At 45.5% G+C, this 27,420-nt stretch overlaps 1 protein-coding gene across 7 annotated transcripts in view; it reads left to right on the top strand.

Moving 5' to 3' along the window:
• The window catches only part of MTRR (5-methyltetrahydrofolate-homocysteine methyltransferase reductase), a 32,324-nt gene extending 9,686 nt beyond the window's left edge, over positions 1-22,638 (top strand). For 5 of the 7 annotated variants that reach the window (XM_043887525.1, XM_043887528.1, XM_043887524.1 and 2 more), the window contains 11 exons: positions 597-975; positions 5,321-5,443; positions 7,290-7,443; positions 8,526-8,614; positions 10,999-11,179; positions 13,399-13,441; positions 14,001-14,187; positions 16,696-16,814; positions 18,015-18,107; positions 18,223-18,405; positions 21,071-22,638. In XM_043887525.1, the coding sequence (XP_043743460.1) occupies positions 597-975; positions 5,321-5,443; positions 7,290-7,443; positions 8,526-8,614; positions 10,999-11,179; positions 13,399-13,441; positions 14,001-14,187; positions 16,696-16,814; positions 18,015-18,107; positions 18,223-18,405; positions 21,071-21,212 (1,693 nt within the window). In that variant the 3' untranslated portion in view covers positions 21,213-22,638. The remainder of the gene's footprint in view (positions 1-596; positions 976-5,320; positions 5,444-7,289; positions 7,444-8,525; positions 8,615-10,998; positions 11,180-13,398; positions 13,442-14,000; positions 14,188-16,695; positions 16,815-18,014; positions 18,108-18,222; positions 18,406-21,070) is intronic. The other 2 variants (XR_006337795.1, XM_043887529.1) reach the window with 2 other exon arrangements.
• Positions 22,639-27,420: the final 4,782 nt, after the last annotated feature.

The raw sequence follows: 27,420 nt of genomic DNA, 5'->3' as shown, positions 1-27,420 counted from the left end.
CAGCCAGTAGATGAGCATATTTTACGATGTACTTACGGTTAATTCAGCTCTCCTAAAGTATGATTGAAGGGTTGAGCTATTAGTCAAAGAGCATTAATCTGGAGTGGGTTCTTGGTGGTATCTTAATCTGTAGGAAACAAAGATCAGTAAATTGGCTAGGCAAAAAAGGTGGTGCATTTGATATAATTATCATTTATGATATTAGAGTAGACTTGGATTTTGGGTATGTTCAGTTAGCGTCATCAGATTTAGCATGCCTGTTTAAAATGACGTCTTCTTACAATATCAACTCTATTTTAGGAAGTTAAGTGGAATCAAACTCCTGTTACCTTTTGCTAAATCATCCTCATTTTTGTTCTCTGACTTTTATGCATGTTCATACTTTTTTATAGCTCAGTGCTAATGAACACAGTGAAGTTTTGGCTTTTAGCTTAATCATAAGTATTTTTGTCTTCTGAATGGCCGTCCTGGTGAATGTTTCTGCCAGTTGCACAGCATTCTCTCAAACGGACAGACTCTCATGTTATCCTGTTGTTAAGTGTTTAAATGGAGAACTTAAGTGTTTGTTTCTTTTTTCCTGTTTTTTTCCAACTCAGTTTAGAACTTGTGGTTGAGCCATGGATTAATGGACTCTGGGCCGCCCTCGAGAAGCATTTTCTGTTGAACAGAGGAAGAGAGGATACAAGTGAAACTCTCACGATGGCATCTCATGCCTCCCAGAGGACAGATCCCTTAACACCGGAATTATTACATGTGGAATCACAAGTTGGACTTCTGAGATTAGATGATTCTGGAGGAAAGGCTGCTGAAGTTTTGGAACAAAATGCAGTGAACAGCAGTCAATCAAGTACTTTGATTGCAGACTTTGAGGCCTCGCTTACCTGTTCAGTACCCCCACTTTCACAAGCCTCTCTGAATATTCCTGCTTTACCACCGGAATATTTAGAGGTGCATCTGGAGGAGGCCCTTGGCCAGGTAAGCAATGATGTTGGTGGTGTTTTTTTAATTATATTATGGCAGAGGAACAAGCTACAGCATGCTGGGTGAGTATGGTCTACCATTTCTTGTGTAAATGAAGTTTTATTGGAACTGCAATGGTGGAGTTGAGTCGCTCCCAAAGAGGCGTCACCTCCGAGTGTTACAGATGTGCTTGTATTATTGCCTGGCTTCTCTTTGAAGAAGTAAATGGGTACAAGCTCAGTTTCTCCATTGCCTTGGAGAAGTAACGTCCTGGCTTCTTGCTTTAGATGTCAGTCAGGTAAGGGTGAGTTGTGGGCAGTCAGGAAACCATCTCAGCAACTAATCTGAGTCAGGTACAGTGAGGTCACTTTTCCAGTGTGGATCTTTGCTGTCCTGGGATTCTCCATCTTAGGGGTTTTTCTTTCTCTTGGTAATATTTTATAGACCTGTTTTTGTCTGTTTAAGTCTTTTTTTTCCCTATGCCTTGAGTATTTTTCCTATCAGTAAATAAATGACTTTAAAGTGGTCCGTACATTTCTGAGCATCAAGTTGAATAATAGCTGATATTACCCCACGATTGTCAGCATATGGTTCCCTGAAATTTCTTCCAACGTGCTTGGAATAAGCTTCCAGGGCAGCCAGTCTTGTGACGCCTGGCTGACCCCTCTCTGTTCAGAGGGAGTTCCATGTGGGCTTTCTCAGGTAAACCACACCCTTAACGCAACTGTCGTGGTTTCTGGTTTCTTCTTTTTCTTTTATTAAATGAGGAAAGACATTTGAGGAACAATTTAAGTCCAACTTTCTAGTTTATTTGAAAACTGTTTGCAAACACTTGATATGCATACCGGTGTTTTCACCGTCATATTTTTACAATGTTTTTCTAATGCATTCATATAAACAGATAGGTTTTTATATGACCTTCCCTGGGTTATTGTTTTCACACTCATGTTTCATTCTTTATTAAAAGGGATTATCACAATAAGTACCTCTTAGTCGGAATTGGGGACAGGTGCTGTGGCTGTGATAAACATGCCAGGCAGGTGGACTCAGGGTGGTGAGCCGGCCCGGGTTTGCCTTGCAAGGATGAGTGTGTGGCAGGGGTGTCGATCTCTTATTGATCTGACAAGGCGCTTCACTTAGGATCTGCCTGAGAGTTTCTTTTATGATAGGTGTTATTAAATAGACTTGAGTTGTTGGTAATGTCTTCACAAGATTTTTTAAAATCTCAGCTATTTAACGGAAACTTGTGTAAATCTGTTTAAAGGATATACCTAGAGGATAAGGGATTGAGGAAAAAAGTTTCCTATTTTAGGGCCCCATCTTTGGATACCCCCTTGGGGAGCGGGGCGGGTGGGGGAGGGGAGGATGGGCCCCGGGTCGGGCAGAGCGGGAAGCTGAGCTTCAGTGCATGCGGCTCAGTCACTTGATGGCTCGTACCTAGCCCGCAGGCCAAGATTTCACCCTGGGGCTATGCTAACCGCAGGTGAGCCTCTGGGCCCTGTGAGCCAGACTCAGGCCAGGACTCTGGTCCCCCCCCCGGCCGCAGGCGTCGGGGCTGTGTGGCCAGCAGCTGCACCTGGCCGCTCTCCCCACGTCCCAAGTCCAGCGCTCCTTTACCCGAGGACTACGGTCACCCCTGGCTGCAGCCCTCGGGGCTGTGTGACCCAGCAGCCGCACCTGGCCGCTCTCCCTGCTTCCCGAGTCCAGTGCTCCTTTTCCCCAGGACTCTGGTTCCCCCCCGAGCTCAGACCTCGGGGCTGTGGCCCAGCAGCCACACCTGGCCGCTCTCCCCGCGTCCCGAGTCCAGTGCTCCTTTTCCCCAGGACTCTGGTCCCCCCCGGGCTCAGCCCTCGGGCCTGTGTGGCCAGCAGCTGCACCTGGCCGCTCTCCCCGTGTCCCTGAGTCCAGTGCTCCTTTACCCCTGGGGCAGCATCAGTGTGGTTTCTGTGCCTCATGGAGTCGCTCCTTCTGGGGGCCTGCCTGCTCCTGCCATCGGGTGGGACTCAGGTCCAGCAGCTGGACAGAGGGCCTTGAGCGTTCATTGGGACAGCTTCCCGCTCATGACGTCTTGGTTTCTTTCCCTTGTGAGGACTGATCAGCGCCCTTGGCGGCCGCCCGTTCACTCTGATGCTCTGGAAGCCATGAGTTCGTCATTCTTGTTATTCCTGGGAGTTGGGCCCCTGGCCGCCCCCCAGCTTCTCTACTCACTGTGGTCCTTATGCACACCCCTCCCCCCAGCGTTCCTGGCCAGGTGCTCCCGCCTCCCTCCGTCCTTGGTGCCCGGGGGCGGGGGGCAGGGTGGCTCTGGTTTTCCTGTTGCTGGGTGCCCACTTTGTGAGCTCTGGTCAGCAGGGAGCTCAGTGGTGCTGCTGTCCCCCTGACCAGCGCGGGCCTGTTGGCCTTGGCAGTGCAGTGGTCTCTGGGCGCTCCAGGGAGCCCCTGTCAGCTGGTGGGTTTGGCCTTACGTGGTTTTGTCCACTCTGACAGGCCTTCTTCTCTGAGCTTTTCAATCCTGTCCTCAGATGTCTTGGCATTTCTGCCCCACTTAGCTTTTTCTTTGCTCTAGTTGCCCTGCTGTCCGTGTGTTTACGTCATCTCTGGGGCTCTGCCAGGGTGAGGAAAGCCTGTGTCCTGGGAGAGTGTCCCAGTTAGAAAGCCCTTCATCCAGACCTGTGTCCTGCCCCGCCTGGCCCGGGACCTCAGCCTTCTGTCTGGGGCACACGTGTTCTGTTCTGTTGATGCATGTTGCTGTCCTGCCCTTGCTTTGGAGCTGGCCCAGCGCACGGGCAGCCAGTTGCTTCTGTAGTTTTGGTCCAGCAGCCAGGAGGAGGGATAGGGTGCGGGGTGGAGTCCCCGCGTTGTCTTAATGCAAGAAGGGAGCTCTTGTCCTTAAGGAAGGAGCGGTCCCTTCCGCGGGTGCCAGGGCTTGTCTCACTTAGGTGGCTCTCCCCCATTCTTCCCTGCCAAGTCTCCCTGGCTTTCTCTGCCCTCAGGCTGCAGCTGGTGAGCGCTCATGTGTAAGCTACTGATTGTGTCCTCTGGCTTTCACTGGTAGATTTTAGTTGTTGCCTCATTATTCTTGGCTTTTTGCATTTTTTCCAAAAGTGTCGGTGAAGCTTAGCCGTAGGCCTCCAGTCCCAGCGGCCCGGTCGGTGCTGCCCCCTCCTTGTCCCGAGCACGTGTCACCAGGTATGTTCTCACTGCCGGCCGGGGCAGCCCTCCAGCGCCACATGCCCATTTTAGCGACTTTCTCGGGCCACTCTGGCCTGGCTGTCCCAGGCTGGGTTCCTGGGAATCACTGTGAAATGGTCTTCAGGGCCTCCTCCTCACCCCGGGATGTCAGGGGGCAGGAGCCGGCCGGGGCACAGGAGAAGCTGAGCTGCAGGGCCCTCCGAAGCCAGGCGGCCCTTCAGGGTTGCTGTGAGCTCTGCACAGGGGCTGGGCTGTACAGTCGTTGATGAGTCTTTGGATGGGGTGGCCTCTAGACGGAGGTGTGACCTTGAGTGCTCAGGGGTTACTCGGAGGTGACGGCGAGGGGCTGGGGACCCACTGTGAGCACTGCCGGCAGCCCTGCCGAAGGCCGTGCCCCTGTCCCCGTCACTACAACTCTCAGACCTCAGCCCTGGCCTTCTCCCCGGCCTTCCCACATAGCCACTCATCCACAGTTAACTGACCAGCACTTTCCGAGATGTAAGTTTCTATTTTTATTAGAATTTAGAATCATCAGGTTATGAATCTGGTGAGGTAGGACCAAGATTTGGGTTTCTTTCTAATTTCCCAAGGCCTGTATTGTTTAATTTTACCTGCATGTTGCTACTGTTAATTAATGAAAATTAAATTAAGAATTCAATGCTTGAGTCGCACCAGCCATGTTTCCATTGCCCAGTGGTCAGCTATCGGCCAGTGAGGTCATGGAGCACCCCCGCCGTCCAGAAAGCTCTGTGGGACGGCACCGCCCGCCGCTCTGAGGGCTCTTGTCACCATCTGCAGACAGCTCCCGACCGTAAACATCTGTCACTCCTTTAGAATCTCCTTCTGAAATGTGCACACACACTATTTCTTTTTGCATAGTTCATTAGGAAGACTGTTAGACCTTTCCATGGAAAGTGCTAGTATCTGATGTTTCCCATATACTCTCAGAAATTTTAGTCTAGTAGACAAGTAGTTTAAAATATAGATGAGCTTCTCTTCTGAAAGATTGAGAGGCCTGTCTGTAGGCATTTACCTTAGAAAAGAATTCTGAAATCTCACCAGGGAGTGTTGAAAGATCCTGTAGCTCTGATGTTGCCGCCAAGTGAAGCAGTGGTAAGTATAATTGAAAATCGCATTTCGTAGCACTTTATCACATTTCTTTCTCAAGGAGGAAAGCCACGCATCTGTGAGTTCGGTGGATCCAGTGTTTCACGTTCCAATTTCAAAGGCAGTTCAACTGACAACGAATGATGCCATAAAAACTACTCTTCTGATAGAACTGGACGTTTCGGTGAGTTCCAGAATGTGTTTCTGAGCACAGGGATGTTGTCAGTCAGCGTGGAGGCTTACCTGTGGTGTGTCCTCACCCGCACAGGCCGGAAGGAGGAGGTGCTGGCTGGACAGCGGCCAGCCACCTGGCCTGTCATGTTTATTCCTGACCCGTCATTTTGTCTCTCCATCTCATCCCTGTTTTCTTTCCACTTCAAGGAGTGGCTGAAATGAGGAGTGACTGGAGGTGATTCCACTTGGAAAGAGTAGTGTTGCTGCCTTGCTCATTAAGCCACGAAAGAGTAGTGGAATCAGGACAGCACTGGCATATAGGAGCCCCAGGCAAGGAAGCTGAGATCAGCGGCCAGGGAAGTTGAGCCCAGGCTAGCCCGTCGTGTGACGGTCACTTCTCAGAGTGGTGGTCCATGTTCCTTTGAGAATCTGGGAGAAGTCATGGACCCCCCTCTCCAGAAGAAGGATTACATATAAGCATTTTGCACACAGTTTTAGGGGGTTTCTGTGTGGCTCTCGGGAGCCCCATCCATAGGCCTTCCCCAGCCCCCGCCCCAGCCGCAGGCCTCAGGTGGGAAGCCGTGACTGGCCCTGCTACAGTCGTGCAGCTCAGCCCTGGATGCGGGTCCCGTGGAGCTCAGTGGGCTGGGCTTTCAGAAAAGACTGTGTCAAGGCTGTTGCTGGAGGTTTAGTTGAATTTCTAATAGAAAAAGAAATACAGCAGGCATCAAAACTGGATGGTTTTGCTTACATGCTGTTGTTCTGTTCAGTTGCTAAGCTGTGTCTGACTCTTTGTGACCCCATGGACTGCAGCACTCCAGGCTTCCCTGTCCTTCACTGTCTCCTGGAGCTTGATCAAACTCATGTCCGTTGAGTCGGTTGGTGATGCTTTCTAGCCGTCTCATCCTCTGCTGCCCCCTTCTCCTTCTGCCTTTAATCTTTCTCAGCTTCCAGGTCTTTTCCAATAAGTCAGCTCTTCGCATCAGGTGGCCAAAGTATTGGAACTTTAGCATCAGTCCTTGCAAGTGAATATTCAGGGTTGATTTCCTTTCAGATTGACTGTTTTGACCTCCTTGCAGTCCAAGGGACTCTCATACTACTGAGTAATTCCATTTTCTTTTGAACATTTTTATCCCCACTGTTAAATATCTTGTATACATGAAAGCATTTCACTTCTGTTACACATTTCTGTCATAAAGAGGTGAGATTTGGCCGACTGGTGGGTCTGGTCTGTGTCTGCGTCCCTCACAGGCTAGGGGTGTGGGCATGTGTGGTCAGAGGCCCCTTCCCAGAGCCCTCCACACCCTCACCCACTCTGTGCAGAGTGTGTAGACCTGCTGTGGGAGGTGGCCCCACCCGGAGCCTGGGTCTGTGCACAGCCAGGGCTGAGCCAGATGCTCCAGTGTTGCGTGTCCCTGAAGGAAGAAAAGCGGTCTCGCCCACCCCGCTCCTCCCCGAAGGAAAGGAGTAAGGAGAGACCACTGAAGAGCAGTTTCTTTGCTCCTAAAGTGTGTGTGTATGTTTTCAAAAGAGGGTTTTTACATGGATTATTAAAAACACTGCTTACTGGGACACCTTAATCTCTAGAAGAGGCAGGTCTTAATTTCTAGTCTGTGAATACTCGATATAGAGCAAAACATTAGATAATTACAGAATTTCTTTTTTGAAAATAACTCCTAGTACAAGTATGCTTGTTCAGTTAATTGGTCTTATTTGTTAGAAACAAAATAATTCTAATTGCCAAAAATGAATTTGTATGTTCAGATGTTCATATAAGAAAAACTGTGTTGGTTGCCCCACAGCTAAAACTCTTAACTCATGTGGCATTTTTTTATTTCGTGTCGGCTCTTCTCTAGAAAACAGATTTTTCCTACCAGCCTGGAGATGCCTTCAATGTGATCTGTCCCAACAGCGACTCTGAAGTACAGTTCCTGCTGCAGAGACTGCAGCTCGCAGACAGGAGAGAGCACCGTGTCGCTGTGACGATTAAGGCAGACACGAGGAAGAAAGGTGCAGGCCTGATGTCTTCCTGCTCTGGACGTCCTTGGGGGGACGGGGGTGGCAGCACGAGTCTGCAGAGGTGCCTGAGGGCCGTCCTTGGTCTTGGGTGGGAGTCCTTAGCATCCACAGCAGGTGCCCTGGGTGAGTCAGTTACCCTGAATGAGATGGCGATAGAGTTTATGCTTATTGGATGCTTACAGACATTAAAAATGAAGTTGAAGAATCAACCCTTCCAGAACTCTAGACATTAGCACGCTTACAGCAAACTGGGAAACACAAAGATGAATATAACTATGGTTTCAGAGAAGTAGGTTGGTTAGTTGAGCCAATTTGTTAGGTTGTTTTTTTTCAATCAGCATTGCTTTTTTTCTAAGTTTGCACACTAGAGTTGTCATGCAGTAAAACTATATTATATGAATCTGTTTTAAAAACTGCTTTTTGCTGTGAGTTCCCTGGTGGTTAGGACTCTGGGCCTTCAATTCTGGGGCCCAGGTTTAATTCCTGGTGGGAGAACATCCCACAAACTGCACTATATGGCAAAAGAAAAAAAAAGGTAGTTTTATGTTTGTGTCCCATGGCGTATTTGTTATTGCTTATTTAATACATGAAAGTAATTGCTTTTTCCATGATTAAAGAAAATTATTTTACAGCGATTTGCTTAGAATCTGAAACTAGAGCTCAGGCAGCTCTGAAATTCTTTCTGAGGACAACAGGCAGTGTTGTGGGACCACTGCCAGGGAGGGGCTTCCCTGATAGCTCAGTTGGTAAAGAATCCACCTGCAGTGCAGGAGACCCCAGTTTGATTCCTGGGCTTTTTGTTCCTTGGTTTTAGATGATTTCCCTTCCTTTTGTTTAGTAAACCTAGATTTGGTAGGTGTGGCTGGTACAGTAGTACTGTTGAATTAGTGAAATTGTTTTTGTAAAGTGGATTTTTCTTTCACATTCTTTGTGAGGAAATCTTTTGACTGAATAAGCGTCATGTTGTACTTTGATAGCACTATAATGTAAAGGATTACAGCTGTTAGTGTTTATCGGGGTTGGAAACATCTTTATTTTCTGAGTCGTGAGCTCTTCCCCATCTACCTGGACAGGCGCAGCCTTGCCCGAGCATGTACCTGAGAGGTGTTCTCTCCACTTCCTTCTCACCTGGTGCCTCGAAATACGAGCCGTTCCCAAGAAGGTATTGTTTTTTTAAGTTCTTTTGGTATCTACTTAAAAATATACTTATGTTTCTATAGAGTTTATTAAATCATTTGAAGGCTTAGAAAATGTGGTCTTCACAGCCTGTGTTCAGAATAGTTCCCAAGGCATGCTGTGTCTCTGTGATGTCATGGACAAATATTTTTAAATTGCTCTTAAATTGAAGTGTTACGTTTTCTTTTGAAACAAGAATTTCAAGTAGGGCTTTTCCTTAATCTTATTTTACTAGATGTTAACTCAGTGTTGCACGGTAACCAGTGATGAAAGTGGCCCTCAATGACATGGGTTTTCCAGCTGCGCACGGACACTTCTTCCCTAGCTGACAGGAGGCTAGGGGTTTCCCTCACCTGTCCCTCATTTAAGGTTGGGAAGACCCCTTTTGTGTGAAAGTCTGCAGTTAATTTGTTACGGCCGAATTCTCCAGGGCACAGCGGAGGGTTTTGCTGGGTCACACTGACGCGAGACGGGCTTGGAGGTGAAGGTCCACTAGGTGTCAGTCAGTATTGTGCCGCTGTTACGGCTGTTTTTCTAGCCCTGTTCCTACAACGGATGTTAGTGGGCAAACTTTCCAAGCTGTTTTACCAAACTTGTATTGCAAATGAGCAGAAACAATACTATTATTACATTACACTGTCCACACTGCAGTGTTCATCTTCTGTTTTATTAACGTGTTGACTGCATTTGTAGTTCTTCAGGAAGTGAACTCAGTGGAGAGGCTGAATCCTGGGTATAATTTGAGTAAATTTACGATGCACTGTGATGAAAATCTCCTGCATAATTTCATAATTTTAGTTCAACTCTACCATTTCTGAAAACTTCACAATGTATATATTTAAAAATGTATTTTTGCTTACTGCAAAAGCAGTATGCTTGTAAAAAGTCTGGACACAAAAGTAATTCAGGAAGCAAAAGTGCTTTTTAATTAGCCCCCTGCAGTTAATAGGGCTTCCCTTGGTGGCTCAGAGAGTAGAGAATCTGCCTGCAAAGCAGGAGATCTGGGTTCAGTCCCTGGGTTGGGGAGATCCCCTGGAGAAGGAAATGGCAACCCGCTGCAGTTCTTGCCTGGAGAGCCCCAAGGGCAGAGGAACCTGGTGGGCTCTGGTCCCTGGGTTGTAAAGAGTCAGACACGACTGAGCCACTGTCACACTGCAGTTAGCATTTGAATCTGTGCTGCTAGTATATATGCTGTTCTGTAACTTGCCTTTTTTAATTAAAAAGAAATCATGAGTTTGCATATCCCAACATGGAAACATACTGGAGATCTTATTAAAAGATGCTGTAATTGTTGATTTGATTAACGACAGTCCATTAGGTCAACCTTCTGTTTGCATCTGTATGCACCTGTCTAAATTTTCTTTTTAAAATAAATTCCTTGGAGTACAATTACTGTGTTAAAAATATTTAGAATTTAAGTTTTAGTAATGTTTGTCAACTTGTTTTCTACATAATACAGTATTTCCTATATTAGTCCTGTGAAGTTTCTGTTAACTAAAGTGAGAAATATGCTACTGTTTTAGCCTGTAACTTGGGAAGGTTTATTGACTTGAGAAAGTTTGGCTGGAAGTGTTCTTGGTAAGCTCCTGCGCTCCTGTAGCTGGTGGGTCTCTGGGTAGGTTCGGCAGGGATTCTTGGCTAGTCAGTGGAAACCTGTGGCCCCACGGGAATGTGATCTCGTCGTCCCTGTCAAGGGCATCTGGGCCTGCAGGATGCAGGGGCCGTGGATGTAGTGGTGTCCACTCCCGTTTCAGGTAGTGTTGTTGCTCCCACTCTCCTGTGAAGCCTTTTGGGCAAGTTAGGTGTCCTCTTGTACCCAGTGCTTGTCAGAAAAAGCTCTTAATGGTGGTCAAATACGTGTTGAAATCCAGGTTGTAGTCATCAGCTAAGGCAGGAATAGGTATTGTGTCCTGAGATAAAAACATGTGGTTAATGAGGGACTTCCTTGGTGGTCTGGTGGCTAAGACTCTGGGCTCCCAATGCAGGGGCCCTGGGTTTGATCCCTGGTCAGGGAGCTAGATCCCACATGCCGGGGTACTAGATGCTACATAAATAAATACTAAAAAAAAAAGTTTGCTTGGGAGACTTGACTTCCTGCTTACTCACATAGACCTATAGTGTAATTTGAGACTGTGCTTATGACTGATTAGGTCAGTTTAAGATACAGGGAAGGTGACCAAAAAACAAAAGTGGGTCTTCCCACTTCGATAGGCTGCCATCAGAGCAAATACGAAACGAAATGCCCTTTTCCCGGCCACACTCCTGGTGGCCACACCCCCTTTTTCTTTAAGATTGGGCACATCCCAGGTGGACACCAGCCCCGCGTTCTGATGCAGAGCACGTGGTGACTTGTTGGCTTCTTGGCCACAGGCGTTCCTGCGAGCCCTCGCGGACCACACCGGCGACGGCGCCGAGAGGCGGCGGCTGCTGGAGCTGTGCAGTCGGCAGGGGGCGGCCGACTACGCCCGCTTCGTCAGGGACGCCGGCGCCTGCCTGTCCGACCTGCTGCGGGCCTTCCCGTCCTGCCAGCCTCCACTCGGCCTCCTGCTCGGTGAGTGGCCACCGTCACAGCCCCGCTCCCCGGGCAGCCCCTCTGTGCCAAGGGCACCTCGAGTTCCTGCAGGCCTGTGGGGGCGCGTCTCCATGACTGGCCGGTAAGCAAGCGTCTCACAGCTGGGCTTCCCGGGGCCTTAGCGGCTGAACTTCCTTCTTGAGGTCAGAGAATCTCTCTCCCGTTTTTTTTCCCCCCCGCTTTTTCAGTTTTCTTTCCTGCCGTCGTCACTGTCATTTTTTTCTCAATGTTGTTGTCGTTCAGTCGCTAAGAGGTGTCTGACTTTTTGCAACCCCATGGCCTGTAGCACACCAGGCTTCCCCATCCTTCACTGTCTCCTGGAGTTTGTTCAGATTCATGTCCATTGAATCAATGATGCCATCCAACCATCTCACCCTCTATCGTCCCCTTCTCCTCCTGCTCTCAATCTTTCCCAGCAGCAGGGTCTTTTTCTGTATTAATAGAATCAGTTGTAATTCTCTTTTTTCACTCAGCCTTCAGCCTCGAATGTGTTTTTCAGAAAGCTCTTGGCCAAATTTTATCTAAAAATGAGGTTTCCAAGAAAAGGATCTTTTTCAAAGATAGTGATAATTGACGGAGTGTGATGAAGTGTGCGCTCTGTGAGCAGGGTTCAGAAATGTCCCACCTGGGCAGGTCCAGATTTTGGTTCTTTTAAGAGCCCAAGGGTCTCCTCGTGCTGGCCCAGCATAAGCAAGTGTCCTTACTCAGGGTGCCTCCGAGTGTGGACTTGGGGGGATAGGCATCCAGATGGAAGGTCACCTGGTCTTCTGGTTCTTGTACTCCAACAGGAGAGAGTTTCAGATCTTCCTTAAGGAAGATGTTTACCAGGGACGGTGACTGTAAGCATTTATGGGCTTTTAAAACCTTTGTTATTTAATACTTTCTATGCTTGTACTTTTGTCATCTCTTGTCTGTTTTCCTAGCGTGATAAATAGTGACAGGAAAACGTGTACTGTACTTTGCACTGTTAGGCCGGCAGGGCCCCTTCTGATGCCAAGTATGGTAAGGGCCCTCCTTTATAAGTCAGGCCCTGCTTGCTTTCCCGCTTTACTTTTTAATGTTCTCTGTCCTCCAAGTGGTGAGGCTGCTCTTCCCATTTTCCTGTTCAAATGAACACTCTTACCCTCTTTCTTTTGAGCTAATTGTTCAGTTCAGTCGCTCAGTTGTATCCAACTCTTTGCGACCCCATGGATTGCAGCACACCAGGCCTCCCTGTCCATCGCCAACTCGCGGAGTTTACCCAAACTCATGTCCATTGAGACGGTGATGCCATCCAACCATCTCATCCTCTGCCGTCCCCTTCTCCTCCTGCCTTCAATCTTTCCCAGCATCAGGGTCTTTTTTAATGAGTTGGCTCTTCGCATCAGGTAACCAAAGTATTGAAGCTTCAGCTTATAAACTTTAGAAGTTTATATAATTGAGACTTATAGAAACTTCAATTATTTCCTAATTTCTGTGAGAAAATAGACCCAAGGGTTAGTGTTGAGCCCTCTTTTAAACCTTATTCTGACATTGCAACTGTAAGACATTTCAGAAAGGGCTTTCCAAATTTTTGCTAAATAGCTATCAAAATGATAACATACTGAACACAAAAATTTCCAGAGTTTATTAGTGGACAATTCAACTATTGACTCTTAGTCTCCTTTTGAAAGAGTACCTATGTACCTTGAGACCACTGGATTTCTGGGTTACTTGATTTAACAGTGTCCACCATTACACTCTGGTTTTTTGTTATAACCCTATAAATATAAGAAAGGAAAAATATTTTCAGCCTAAGTATTTTCCACAGTCTAATCGTCTTTGGGTCACGATTGTATTTCAAGTCTGAAAACTCTGGAGACACCCCAGAAAACAATATAATTGGTTCCTTGACTCTGAGGCCCATTTGTGGACCTTACTCCTGTTTGCTGTTTTAAAAAAACCAAACAGCCTTTAGATAGAAATACTGGCTTCACATTAAGGAAACGGGTTCTGTTTGGTCTTTACGATTTGGATGTAGTATCTAGTAATGGTCTGCTTACTCACCGTGAATGTGTAGGTACTTAAAAGTATGATGAAAGCTGAAACAAAAGTTGTTTTGAATGTTCTAAGTAAGAGAAAACTTGGAAGTCAGATCTTTACATGTAGTTCACATGTATACATATACTTTATTTTCAGTAGGAGTGAATTAATAGTTACCTGTTTTTGCTCTTTTCTAGAACATCTTCCCAAGCTCCAACCCAGACCCTACTCGTGTGCAAGGTACTGATGCTTATTAACATAACACACAGCGTCTTTCTCCTAAAATACGATGAAACTCCAGCTTTCAAATCCTTGTTAGCTACAGGTCCATTTACTGAAAACTTACCAGACTTGTGGAAGACGGTAGCAGACGTGATAAGGAGTGAAGAAAACCAGGCTTGGACTCCTGTTCCCCCAGAGTTCATAGGGCGTGGCATCTTCCATCGCTCTTACGGTCCAGAACCGTTTCCCCGCTTAGCGAGTCTCCGAGTCCTCCCCCTGCGACCTTTATTGGTGTGCCTCGCCACCTGGTTGGGGGTGGAGGAGGAAGGGGAGAGGGAGGGGTTCTGTATAAATCTCATCTAGTCTTGGGGGCACACAGGTAACCAGAAACTGTCCTGAGTGATATCAGGACGCTGGGGGCAGGGCGGCTTTGCAGTAATTAGCAGAGCTGTTCTCTGAAGGTAGAGAAAGTGACTAGTGCCCACTCGGAAATACCCCTCAGTGCAGTTAAAAAAAAAACACCTGTATGTGTTAGTCCTGATGCAGAGTTTAAAAACTTGCCTGTCTGTCTTTGCAGCTCAAGTCTATTTCACCCAGGGAAGCTTCATTTCATTTTTAACATTGTGGAGTTTTTGTCTAACACCACGGAGGTGGTTCTTCGGAGAGGCGTGTGCACAGGCTGGCTGGCCACCTTGGTTGAATCAATTCTTCAGCCGTACACGTGTGCAAACAATGCAGATGGCAAGAAAGCCCTGGCTCCCAAGGTACGAGGAGTATGCAGTTTTGGTGACACTGAAAGCATTCATTGCTTAGTTGGAAAAATGTCCCCTGCCTTTTTTGTTACCAACAAACCATTCAAAGGAAACTCTATGCCATGCTTGAGCTTTAGTCTTTTGGAAAGTCAGGAGAACATAATTTTCACTCAGTATTATAAGTCCATGTGTTTGCTCAGTGTGTAAAGTATGAATTATATACAGTACAGTCTTCGCTCCTTCCTCGTCACGTTCGTAAACGGAAGACCTTTTGTGTTTTTATGTTTTGATTCACACTTGTCAAAATCTCATTTGAGACCGTATGCAAAGGGAACAATTACATTCTCCCTCCTCACCCATAAGAATGGTTGAAATCGAAAAAAAAGTTGAGGTTTTATCATGAAGTCTTTTCCATGGTTTTGAAAAATAAGACATTTGTAATGTCTTATTCCTGGTTCGGTTGCTCTAAGTTACTGAAGTTAAAAAGTTGACAGCCGTTGGGGTAATTAAGACTTCTGATATATACTTGAGAGAGCTTACAAGAAGACTGGGGCTTAAGATTGCCCTTGAATTTTGTATTTTCCCAGTCTGCTGCCTGGAACAGGTGTTTTACCATGTGTATTTCCTTACAGCCACAAAATTTTGAGAACTGAGAAACTTCTCTTTTGAAAAGAAATACTGTAGTAATAGTACTGACACATGAGTATCGTGTCACTTCATGGTCTCATAAAAATAGCAGATGATCTCCAGAAAGTTAAAAATAACATATTGAAACACCTGTGTTACAAACACCAAGCATGGTGCCTCTCACATAGTCTGTCTCTCTTTCCTCCTATCCTTTTCCCTCTTCTTCCTTCCCCATTTTAACAGATTTTTATTGACTACCCAGTTTTGAGGCCCTGGAGGTACAGATATATCGAAAGGATATAACTTATAACTACTTAAGTTTCATCTTGCCGTGTAATACTGTATTTTATCCATGATCCATCCACCACACGCTGTCCCCCAACTGGTAGGTGGTCCTGTGGTTCACAGATGCCCCGCCCCCAGGGAGTAGACTTCCCCTCCCGCTCCTGGGTGGCCGGGCCATGTGACCAGCCTCGCAGGGAAAGATGAGCGGACAGGCTTGTGCCAGGTCTCAGCAGGAGCTCCGCGCCCGATGGGGGTGCTGGACTTGCCGCTCTCATCTTCCCCTCTGACCTCAGATGGGATGACTCAGATCAGGGATGCTCCTTGGCTTTGGATGCAGGTGGAGGAGGTCGTGGTGCAGAGCTGCCGCCCTGAGCCCAGCCAGGGTGAGCGTCCCGTGAGCAGCAGGAGCCGACTAGTCCTCTCCCGTCTCCTCGCTGTCGCTGGAACATGGAAGTGTGGTCTCTTCAGCAGTCTTATTCTGCTTCATGGGACTTAACGTATTATCTGTCTTTCTGTAGGTGAATGTTTGTTTATTGTCTTTCACGCAGTAGGATATGCGTCCCACCGAGATGGATTTGGTTTTGCTCATTTCTCCATCCTAAGTGCTTGTCGTGTTGAGTACCTGCAGTAAAATTGTTAAGTGGATGAATCAAGTGAATAAGGCTAATGTAATATCCATCACAGCTTCCCTCCAAAACAAAAATAGTCATTTGACGCAACTCTGCCAGTTCTCCATTTAAAAAGTACTGTGTCCATCCTGTTGATGAACTTCAGACAACTTCCCTTGAACTAAAGGCTCAAATGTATACGATTATATCTGTATGCGATATAGGGACGATTCCCGTTGTTCTTGAGTGTTAGTATCACTCAGGGTAACTGAAGCATATGGCAAAGTAAACTGAGAGTCACCTATATTAACAAACTGATGCCTTGTCAGTGTCCCTGACACATGGTTTAGAAGAAAACCCTTTTGAAATTGTAGCAGAAAGATTTTGTTTATCTGTATCTCATTTATTAGCCTAGCTTTGCAGCACACGCTGGACCCACATTGGACCCGCGGGAGCAGAGGTGGTGCAGTGCTCTGCCATCCTTAGGGCAGGCCCTTCATTTCTCTTTGGCTTGTGCCTGATTTCCGCTTAAACCCTTCACCCCATCTTGGCGTTCCTCTGCATTGCCCCTTCATGTCCTGATGTGAAGGACCATGTCCTCATTTTGTGTGTGCATTTCTTCATGATACATTCGATGGGTTGCCCACTAGGACACAGGTCTTTTTCTTTGGGCCTAGAAAAATAACTCATTATTTATTTATTTATTCAGTGTTCTACCTTGGAAATAGCCCTGTCATTTTAAAAATACTTTTGATTTAGAAAGACAAAAATTTGCAAGACAGACTTGTTTATTTCTCTGCATTGACAAATGTGTTTGTGGTTTCAGTGAGATTTAATGCTGCTGCTTAATTTTGTGATGCTTCTAAGGGAAAGGGGAAGTGATGAAATTAAGGGGAAGTTCCACTTTCTGATTTCCTTGGCAGACATCTCCTTGGTTATATGCTTTTGTTCAAGTTTTTTTTTTTTCCCCAAACTTATGAGCACTGGCTTAATGTTTCAGATATCCATCTCTCCTCGAACAACAAACTCTTTCCACTTACCAAATGACCCTTCAGTCCCCATCATAATGGTGGGTCCAGGAGCAGGCGTGGCCCCCTTCATTGGTTTCCTGCAACACAGGTATGTGTCCCTGGTGGACCTGGCTGGGAGTATAATAGAGCGGTTTTTTTTGTTTGTTTGTTTCTTCTGAGGTTTTTAGGATATTGGGATTCAGTTGTAAAATTTTTATTTTAAATTACTGTGAAATGTGTGATAGCATAGCATAACTTGTCACTATGGGAAAAGTGAATATATTGTCTAGAGATTTTTGTGCTGGAACTTTGATTTTTACTGTGGTATTTATTCCCCCCACCGCCCAGCCCTGAACTGTAAATGATAGTGCATGTGTTGGGGACAGGTTTCAAGCACATCTTGATGCTGTGTTGATGTGCAGCTGCCCCATCTGTGCCTTTGTTGTTCAGTTGCTCAGTCGTGTCCGATTCTTTGCAACCCCATAGACTGCAGCACTCAAGGCTTCCCTGTCCTTCACTATCTCCTGGAGCTTGCTCAAACTCATGTCTGTTGTGTCAATGATGCCATCCAGCCATCTCATCCTCTGTCATCCCCTTCTCCTGCCCTTAACCTTTCCTAGCATCCGTCTGTTCTTTAACTGGGTCGTCATAAAGACCCAATTACAAAGACCCAATTACAAAGACCCAGCATTTCAAAATCAAACCCCTAACACCAGTAATTTTCAACAGAATATTAATTCATGTATCTTCATATCAGGGCATAATTATTTGATACAAATAAAATTGTGCTTCTCTCCCTGTGTGTGAAATAACAATTCTTACATAATGCTCCCCGGGTAGTGTAGTAATATCTTTCAGACAAAATCTTTGTGTAGTTTTTTGCTATTGTTGTTAAGAAAACAAAAAAGTGGGACATGTCAATCATGTCTGAAAATTGCGCAGCAGTGTTGTACCTTTTAGAGCCCTGTGCCACTTCTCTATTATGCTAATTGAGAGCTTTTAGTCATAAGATTGTTGCTAGTATTTAGTGTAGAAAGTAGTCTAGGTTTCACAGTGTGGTCATTCGAAATACCCGTGCTCTGGAGATGTCATATAAAGGTCATAGATGTCTCAGCCCAGAGGTGAGCTTACTTTCCCTAGTGTCCGTTGGAGTGGCCAACTTACCCTGTGGACGATGAAGTATAAATTCAGCAAACGGACCTTGAGTGACTGCAAAGTTGGGTCTTATAGACCTACCTGGAGAGGCAAAAAAGAAAGAGATTTTGTTACCTATTCTTTCTACCAGACCTCGGCTTTCTTTTCCCCTCAGAGAGAAGCTCCAGGAGCGACACCCAGGGGGCCCCTTTGGGGCCACGTGGCTGTTCTTCGGCTGCAGACACAAGGAGAGGGATTATTTGTTCAGGTACTTGACAGCCCTTGTGTTGTAAGGCTCCGCCATACTCTACAGTTGGCATCTCAGACTTCTCCAACTTTAAATTACAAATCTTCCACTGACCTCTTCACGTATCGTGTTTCAGAGATGAGCTCAGACACTTCCTTAAGTGTGGAGTGCTCACTCACTTGGAAGTCTCCTTCTCAAGAGATGCTGCTGTGGGGGAGGAGGAAGGCCCAGCCAAGTATGTGCAAGACAGCCTCCAGCGTCACAGCAAGGAAGTGGCGGGGGTCCTCCTCCAGGAGAGCGGTTACATTTACGTGTGTGGGTGAGTGCAGGGGGCTGGGGACAGTCGGTGGTGTTCATTAAAGAAACCAGGGGCCCATTGGTTAACAGTCCGGACCTGTACGGGTGGGACATCTGATTCTTAAGTACAGGAATAGAAATAAAAGTTCTAAAGCTATTTTTACATACCCTCGCTAGCCAGGAAGTTGTTATCGGGAAAACAAAGTGAAAATTAACTCATGCAGCCCTCCCTGGGTCCAGTGGTTAAGACCGTACTTCCACTGCAGGGGGCATAGGTTCAGTCCCTGGTTGGGAAACTGAGATCCCAAAGGAAAATTAACTCATATGTTGCAAACTGCTCTGTGCTATTTTAAATTAGGTTTCTGTGTTTGTTTTTGCTATGCGTAATTCATTGTTCAATTGATTTTGATCAGTGAATACTAAACGTGTGATTTGTGCAATTGACCTAGGAAAACAGCTTTGGTTTTGACTGAAAATGGCTTCCTTCATAGCTCAGTTGGTAAAGAATCCGCCTGCAATGCAGGAGACCCTGGTTTGATTCCTGGGGCAGGAAGATCTGCTGGAGATGGGATAGGCCACCCACTCCAGTATACTTGGGCTTCCCTTGTGGCTCAGTTGGTAATTAATCTGCCTGCAAGGCGGGAGACCTGGGTTCGATTCCTGGGTTGGGAAGATCCCCTGGAGAAGGGAAAAGCTACCCACTCCAGTATTCTGGCCTGGAGAATTCCATGGACTGTGTAGTTCATGGGGTTGCCAAAGAGTTGGACATGACTAAGCGACTTTCACTTTCACTTTTCACTGAGAATGTGAATTTAGGATTTTTTTCTTTTTTTTTTTTTTTTTTTTTGATTTTTTTCTTAAGACATAATTTGTAATGTCAAAGTTGACATGAGCCAGGAGTCATTCTTATGTTTCATCTACTTTCTGAGACAAGATCCATTGTAGAAACCCAAGATTGCCATAGGGAAAAAAAAATTTAGGAACTAGCTACTTGTTTTAATGGAACTCAAAATGTTTGCTAATTAAAAAGGAGTTTTGAAATGAGAAGCTACACTTTTTTTTTTTTTTATCCTAACACGTCCCGGCCTGGTGTTTAAAACATTCTGTTAAGTTATCAGGTTGAGTTTTTTGTTTTTTATTTCTAAAACTGACACAGAAAAAGAAATACTGGCATAATGACCTGGAGTACATATAAATATAATTGAAAAGGTTTATAAAACAGATCTTACTTTTTGGACTTACTCTCTGTGACACATTCTGATAACGTCTATTTGTTCATTGTATCATTTTTAAAGAAAGCTAACTGGCTCCTAAGTTGATTTCATGACCTATTAAGGACTCCTCAGCTAGAAGAAGTTGCTTTAGGTCAGAAAGGACCGAGCTCCTGAATGTCGTGTTGGTTTATGTTTTCATGTAGCTTCTAGTGAAGTTATTTTGTCTTCCTTTTGTTTGCAGACGACAGTGCTGTCAGATTTAGGCTGAAGTTTTAAATGCAGCTCTAAAATAATGGGGGCAAAGTCCGCGTACAAACATACATGTACAAGTATATGAATAACTGGTACTTGAGAACTTAAAATGTTAGCCCAGAAGTAACCCTTCACCATCACTGCTGCTTCATTCTTTCACATCCGGGAAGTGAGGTTGATAGCACTCATAGCCGGTCTGAGGTGAGGGCTCAGAGTGAACCCCCCTTGGCCTCTAGTGTGGACCAAACAAAGGGACCTTGAGGAGGACAGCCACCGAGGAAGGCGCGAGCTTGTCCCTCAGCCCAGGGGACACTGTCTCAAGGGGGAGCCTTTGCTGCTGAGAGTCGAGTAAGAAGACGACGCAGGGCACCGGAGATGTGGCGGCTGGAGCCCGGCCGTGAGGAAGGGCTGGGGGGGGCCTTGAGGTGCTGCTGGCGTGCTTGGGGGGAGCAGAAGGAGGACGTTGGGGCGGCCGTTAGGGCTTTCTCAAGGAATCTCGCTGGAAGGGGGAGGGCGAGTTCAGCTCCCAGCACAGTGGAGTCTGCCCGACAGTTACTCATGCCGCAGACGTTGCAGTGCCTGCCGAGCGCTTTGGCCCGTGCAGATGTCTGGAGATGGGAGGTGAGCGAGGTGCTCTCCACCCCAGCCGCCCGCTTCCCGTGGAGAGCTGGGGCAGCACTGCTCACGGCGCAGCGGGTGCTGTGTGGGTCCTCACCCGGCCTGCAGTGAAAGAGCTGGGCTGTGGAAATGCACCAAGAAGGGGCAGCCCTCAGCAAGCTCTCAGTGATGTGCCTGTTAATAACTGTGTGCCCATGTGCCTGCCGGGTATGAAGGCTTAGACGTGTCTGGGGAGCTCCTTGCCCCCAGGAAGGCCTTGAGAGTGGAGGGAGGGCAGAGACGAAGAGGGCCCGGTGTGCGAGGTCCCCAGGCTCTTCAAGATTCCGGCTGCTCCTGGAGCACAGAGCCCGCTGAAGGGTTTAAAGCTGTGGATGGGGTGGTCAGCACTGCATGTGCCGGTGGTCCCTGGGCAAAGGCCTGGCCTTGGGCGGGGGCGGGGTGTGGTGGTGACCAGTGCCTGGAGACCTGAGGGTCACTTTCCAGAGAGATGGAGGGGGGGCTGCAGTGTGGTGACGCAGGCCCGGCCTGAGATGCGTGAATACAGGAGGACTTAGTGCACAGTTCCTGTTCTTAAACAGAATGCGGTTACTCTTTTTTTTCTAGAGATGCTAAGAATATGGCCAAGGATGTCCATGATGCCCTTGTGGAAATAATAAGCAGAGAGACTGGAGTTGAGAAACTAGAGGCAATGAAAACATTGGCCACTTTAAAAGAAGAAAAGCGGTATCTTCAGGATATTTGGTGATAAACCTGGAAAGTAAAAGAAGAGAATTAAGCTTTTTTTTGGCGGAAAGTACCAACATAAAACTTGACTTGAAGCTTGGGACTTTCAGCGTTTAAATTTAAAAAAAAAAAATTTTTTTTTTCAGTGTTTCTTGGAGGAGATGGAGTGGGGCGTGGACCGTTTTAACCATACAGGAAACTTTCAATTCAGCTTTACATACCTCCCCCTCTCACCCCTCCCCAAACCACCCTGAGCGGAAAGGCGGCCCTGACTCCTCCACCAGCACCTCCCAGGCCACCTCTGTACCCTGGAGAATTTTTGCAGGGACGTCGACCGGCTCACAGGGCGTCTCTGTCAGTGTGTGTGAAGGCTTCTCAGCACAGGATGTGAGCTCGGGAGCCGACGTGGTAGGTGGTCAGGTCTTGTGAACTGGTTGCGTTTTTTTAATAATCTAAAATTAATTTATATTTTATATGAAATACACCATAAAGAGTATTCATAGGAGTGTATTAAAATTACATATGTATAGTAAATCTGATTACATGTTTATATATAATTTTATCAGATGGTTTATTACCGAAACTATATTTCTGATAAAAATATTTTAAGGTAATGCTTACAGTGATTCTTTTCATGATGCTAGAAATATAAACTATATTTTGAAATTCCACCCTGGCATATGATTTACTTAGCATGGTTATTTCTTCTTAATATCACAGTTCCAGAATTTAAAGAAATTTGCATTCAGATTATAGATCCATTTCCCATCTTTTGATTTCTGCCCCTTTTGGTGTACTTTTAAATTTTCCCACATAATTTATTGTTATTTCTGTGATTGTAACCTGGGCTTAAAATACCTACTTAATACCCTTGTATTTCATAAATTCCTACTATTGTCTGAATATTTATGTCCCCCAGCTTCCACCCTGCCCCCCAGTTCATATGTTTGACTCCTCACCTCTGATATGATGGTACTAGGAGCTGTGCCTTTGTGGGGTGACAAGGTCATGACGGTGGAGCTCTTAGGAATGGGATTGGTGCCCTTGTTTCAAGACGCCCCACAGGGCTCCCTGCTCTTCCTGCCCTGTGAAGACACAGTGTGAAGTTGGCATCTGCAACCCTGAGGGCTTCACCAGAACCCAACAACACTGGCACCCGGTCTGAACTTCTGGCTTGCAGAACTGTGAAAGATTTCTATTGTTTATAAGCTACCCAGTGAGATCTTGTTGCAGCAGCTTGATTGGACTACTGGACTAAGACAATTCCCACTGACCCATTCTCTTTTAGTATTTGTCAGAACAGAAACCAAAGTATAAAAGGGGCATGGAAATTTTTTCTCCTAGTCTCTGGTATATATTGTTTTTTTTAATTAAAGAGATTGGCATTAAAAAACATCTCTACCTGTCAAAGGGTTCTGGTCATTTTGAAAAATAAATATCTAAAATAATACTGTGTATAATCTTAAGATTTGTTAAGACTTCAAAGCAGTTTGTTATAACCTCTAATCTTATATATTTCATGTCTTTTACAATAGAAATACTTCTGGAAAAACTTACAAGGCATAAGAAAACATATCAAGCAAAATTATGTGCATATGTTATACATTAGCCGAATAGACTTAAGGTGAAAACACGAAAAGGGACAAAGAACAGTATTCCTTGTTGATCATCCTAACAAGAAAACACAGCTAAGAATGTGTGTCCCTCTGCCAGCTGCCCGTCCATATTGCTGTGTTAGTTGCTCAGTCGTGTCCAGCTCATTGTGACCCCATGGACTGTAGGATGCCAGGGTCCTCTGTCCATGAAATTATCCAGGCAGCAGTACTGGAATGGGTTGCCATTCCCTTCTCCAAGGGATCTTCCCAACCCAGGAATCAAAGCTGGGTCTCCTGCAGTGAAGGCAGGTTCTTTACTGTCTGAGCCACTAGGGAAGCCAAAACTGACAGATCCTGAAAGAGAAACTGAGCCGGTGTTCATAGTGGCCTCAGATCCTGACCTGAGCCCTGTGGTTTGTGCCCAACATCCGGGTTATTTCTGTTAGGTTGTGAGTTACCAGGTTCAGACGAGAGTTAATCAGCTGCTCCCTCACAGCCTTGCCCAGCAGATGAGGGTAAAACTAGATCCCAGGCCAGATTCTGCAGCAAACGCAGCTGTTGAACAGTTTTATTTATTTATTAACAGTTAGGCACAACGCTTCCTATAGCCAGGCCTGTAAGCTCAACGAAGTTCCAGCATTGTCTAGGTGGTCCAGCCACATCCTGCATAAAAAGTTTCACATCAAGGTGGTTATGAGATTCACAAGGGCAGACTTTGGTTCCTCTCAGCATCGTGAGCTGCATCGCCCCGGCCCCAGCCAAGTGGCCGGACACAGTGCTGTTTTGGGGTTACGCCTCAGGCACTACCCCAAGAGTCTTGCTAGAAAAATCTTTTTTGACCTTGTTTGTGTAGAAGTGGGGAGTACCTCTGAATTAATATAGTCAAACTCCATCATATCTTAGTACACTAGGTGTTCAGTAAGAGCCCCTTTCTAACCTCAGTTATTGTAAGAAGCTACCGTTGGACCCATTATTTTCGGTAACATAAGGCTGATCAGCAATGAAATTAGAAGAGCTTGAGGTAGCTATCAGCTATATGGTTTTCCTCATTAGACTGCTGACTGCACCCGGAGGGTTCCTTACTCTCTGTAACACACCTAGGTATCTGTGCTGGAGTTGTCTCAACTGAATTCTAGACACCATAATACTGGAACATAATCTACTTAGTGATAAACTCAGATTAAAAAATGTGGGAATGTGAACTTCACAGCCGGCAAACTAGATGACGTGTGAGTTGCACCAGGCACCCACACTGGTTTCAGATGCTTGAGACAGTTTTAAAATTGACTGTGAACTAGGCCATAAAGGGAAACAACAGATGGTGTGAAATAAGGCATTGTTCGCTGGTCCTGACAGAGTTAAGAAGCAACTATAATCAGCCCACTGAGGCTGCACTGAAGAATTTTTAAACCCATGCAAATAACTGTGGCATAGGAAATGAAAATGGATTACAGAATATTTAGGACTGATTTCTTCCAAAGTGCTAAACATGCACATGAGTTGCAGCCAAAGCAATACCCAGAGGGAAATTCCATCCATTTCACGGGTATTTTCAGTGCCTACTTCACCAGGTACTGAAGTACTGTGGCAACAGGAGTGAACAAAGTTGATAAAAAGCCTCTGTTCTCAGAACTTGCGTTCTGACTGAGGAGAGCCATAAATGAATGAATAAATATCAATTATGGTGTCTGAGAAGATAATAAAGCTTGTGGGAAGAGGAACTCAAGAGTTTCCTGATGAGAATGAAAGAGAAGAGTGAAAAAACTGACTTACAGAGCCTCTGAGTTACCTGAGACACAGCAAATTCCCATTGGCTGTCTATTTTACGTATGGTAATGTAAGTTGTCATGGTACTCTCTCCATACATCTCACCCTCTGCTCACCTCTCCCCATGTCCATAAGTCTGTTCTCTATGTCTTGTTTCTCCATTGCTGCCTTGCAAATAAATCAACCTAGAGGGGTGGGGTGGAGAGTGAAATGGGAGGGAGGTTCAAGAAGGAGGGGACATATGTACACCTATGGCTGATTCATGTTGATGTTTGACAGAAAACAACAAAATTCTGTAAAGCAATTATCCTTCAATTAAAAAATAAAAAGCTGGCTTAAAATTCTATATTCAAAAAACTAAGATCATGGCATCTGGTCCCATCACTTCATGACAAATAGATGGGGGAAAGTGGAAGCAGTGATGGGATTTTATTTTCTTGGGCTCCAAAATCACTGCAGACACTTGCTCCTTGAAAGGCAAACTATGACAGATTTAGCATATTAAAAAGCAGAGACATCACTGCCGACAAAGGTCTGTATAGTCAAAGCTATGATTTTTCCAGTAGTCATGTGCGGATGTGAGAGTTGGACCATAAAGAAGGCTAAGCACCAAAGAATTGATGCTTTTGAACACTGATGCTGGAGAAGACTCTCTAGAGTTCCTTGGACAGCGAGGAGATCAAACCAGTCAATCCTGAAGGAAACCAATTCTGAATACTCATTGGAAGGACTGATGCTGAAGCTGAAGCTCCAATACTTTGGCCACCTGATGGGAAGAGCCATCTCATTCACAAAGACCCTGATGCTGGAAAAGCTTAAGGGCAGGAGGAGAAGGGAGCAACAGGGGAGGAGATGGTTAGATGGCATCATTGAGTCAGTGGACATGAGCTTGAGCAAAATCCGGGAGATAGTGAAGGACAGGGGAGCCTGGTGTGCTGCGGTCCATGGAGTCACAGAGTTGGACATGACTGAGGAACTGGATAACAACAAAATACCATAGAAATGAAAGGGAGTATAGTTTAATTAGTGTAAAAGGAGGCTTCAAGAGGCCTTCTGTGGTGACCCCGTGGTAAAGCATCTGCCTGCCAGTGCCGGAGACTCCAGTTCAATCTGATCTGGGAAGACCCCACACACCCTGGTGAAACAGCCCATGTGCCAGAACTGCCGAGCCTGTGCTCTAGAGTCCGGGAGCTGTAAGAAGAGAAGTCACAGCAATGAGAAGCCCGTGCCCTGCTAGGGAGTAGCCGCCACTCACCACAGCAAGGCTTCCTGATAGCTCGGTTGGTAAAGAATCCGCCCGCAATGCGGGAGACCTGGGTTCGATCCCTGGGTCGGGAAGATCCCCTGGAGAAGGGAAAGGCTACCCACTCCAGTGTTCTAGTCTGGAGAATCCCATGGACTGTATAGTCTAGGGACGACTGAGTGACTTTCACTTTCACCACAACCAGACAAAAGCCTGCACAGCAATGAAGATCCAACACAGCCAAAAGTAAATAAATAAAAATTATTAAAGATAAGGCAGCTTCAAGAAATATTGCAGGAGATGGATATTTTTATAGTGATTAGTCAATTGATGAGAAAGACATGAAAATGCTAAATATGCATGCACTTAGTAAGACAGCATAAATGTTGTGTTGGCCAGAAAGTTCTTTTGTGGTTTTGCTATTAGATGCTGTGTGGGAAAACCTGAGCGAACTTTTTAGCCAACTCAATATATTGCTAGAAAGCAAAAACTGTCAAAACTAAAAGGAAAAGGCAAATCCAAAATCATAGTTCAGAAAGTTGACATACTACACGAAAAAAAAGCACACAATATTGTTAAGTGTTTAAACAAGTTTTAACACAATAGGAGCTGATTGACATATATAAAACACTAACACCAACAGCTTCAGAATAGAGCATGTTTTCCAGTTTACATTGAATATTTACCAGAATACACCAACTTTCAAAAAGATGGAAGCTGTGCACTAGGTTTTCTGAGAATTAAAATAGCTAAATGAAACCAGAATAACCTCCAAATATTTGGAAAATAAGCAACACAAGGTAACCTACGACTCAAGAAAAAAATCACAAGGAAATTAGAAAATATTTTGATGAAGACAAAAAAAGACATTTCAAAATTTGAAGTTTGCAACTAAACCAATGCTCTGGGGGAAACTGTTGTGTCTAAATTCTGATCAAATTAAAGAAGCTTAAAAGTCAGTGATCTAAGCTTAAATACTGGGAAGCTGGAAAAGGACCAGTACATTATGATCTTTTAAATGTATATTAATTATAATATACATTTTAATGTATATTAATTATAATATACATTTTAATGTATATTAATTATAATATACTTTAATTATAGTTAATGTCCTTTAATTATATTAAATGCCAGCCATATGAAAGAATGCAGTAAAGATAAAGGAAGATTCCAATGAAATAGAAAAAAAATGCAATAGAGAAAACCAGTAAAACAAATGTTAATTGTCTAAGTTTTTTCCCAACTTTTTTGAGGTAAAATTAACAAATAGCGTGCATGCGTGTGTGCTTAGTCTTATCCACTCTCAACCCCATGGACTGCAGCCTACCAGGCTACCCTGTTCATGGAATTTTCCAGGCAAGAAAACTGGCATGTGTGGGTGCTAAGTTGCTTCAGTCATGTCTGACTCTTTATGACCCCATGGACTGTAGCCCGCCAAGTTCCTCTGTCCATGGAATTTTCCAGGCAAGAATACTGGACTGGCTTGCCATTTCCTCCTTCAAGGAATCTTCCCGGCCCAGGGATCGAACCCATGTCCTGATTCTCTTGCATTGACAAGCAGACTCTTTACCACTGAGCCACCTGGGAAGCCTAAATAAATAAACAAATGAAATTGTATATAA

This window comes from Cervus elaphus, chromosome 25, assembly GCF_910594005.1.
Source record: "Cervus elaphus chromosome 25, mCerEla1.1, whole genome shotgun sequence".
NCBI classification, from domain to species: Eukaryota; Metazoa; Chordata; class Mammalia; order Artiodactyla; family Cervidae; genus Cervus; species Cervus elaphus.
The sequence above is the reverse complement of the archived record's forward strand: the minus strand, read 5'-3'. Positions and strand labels throughout refer to the sequence as shown.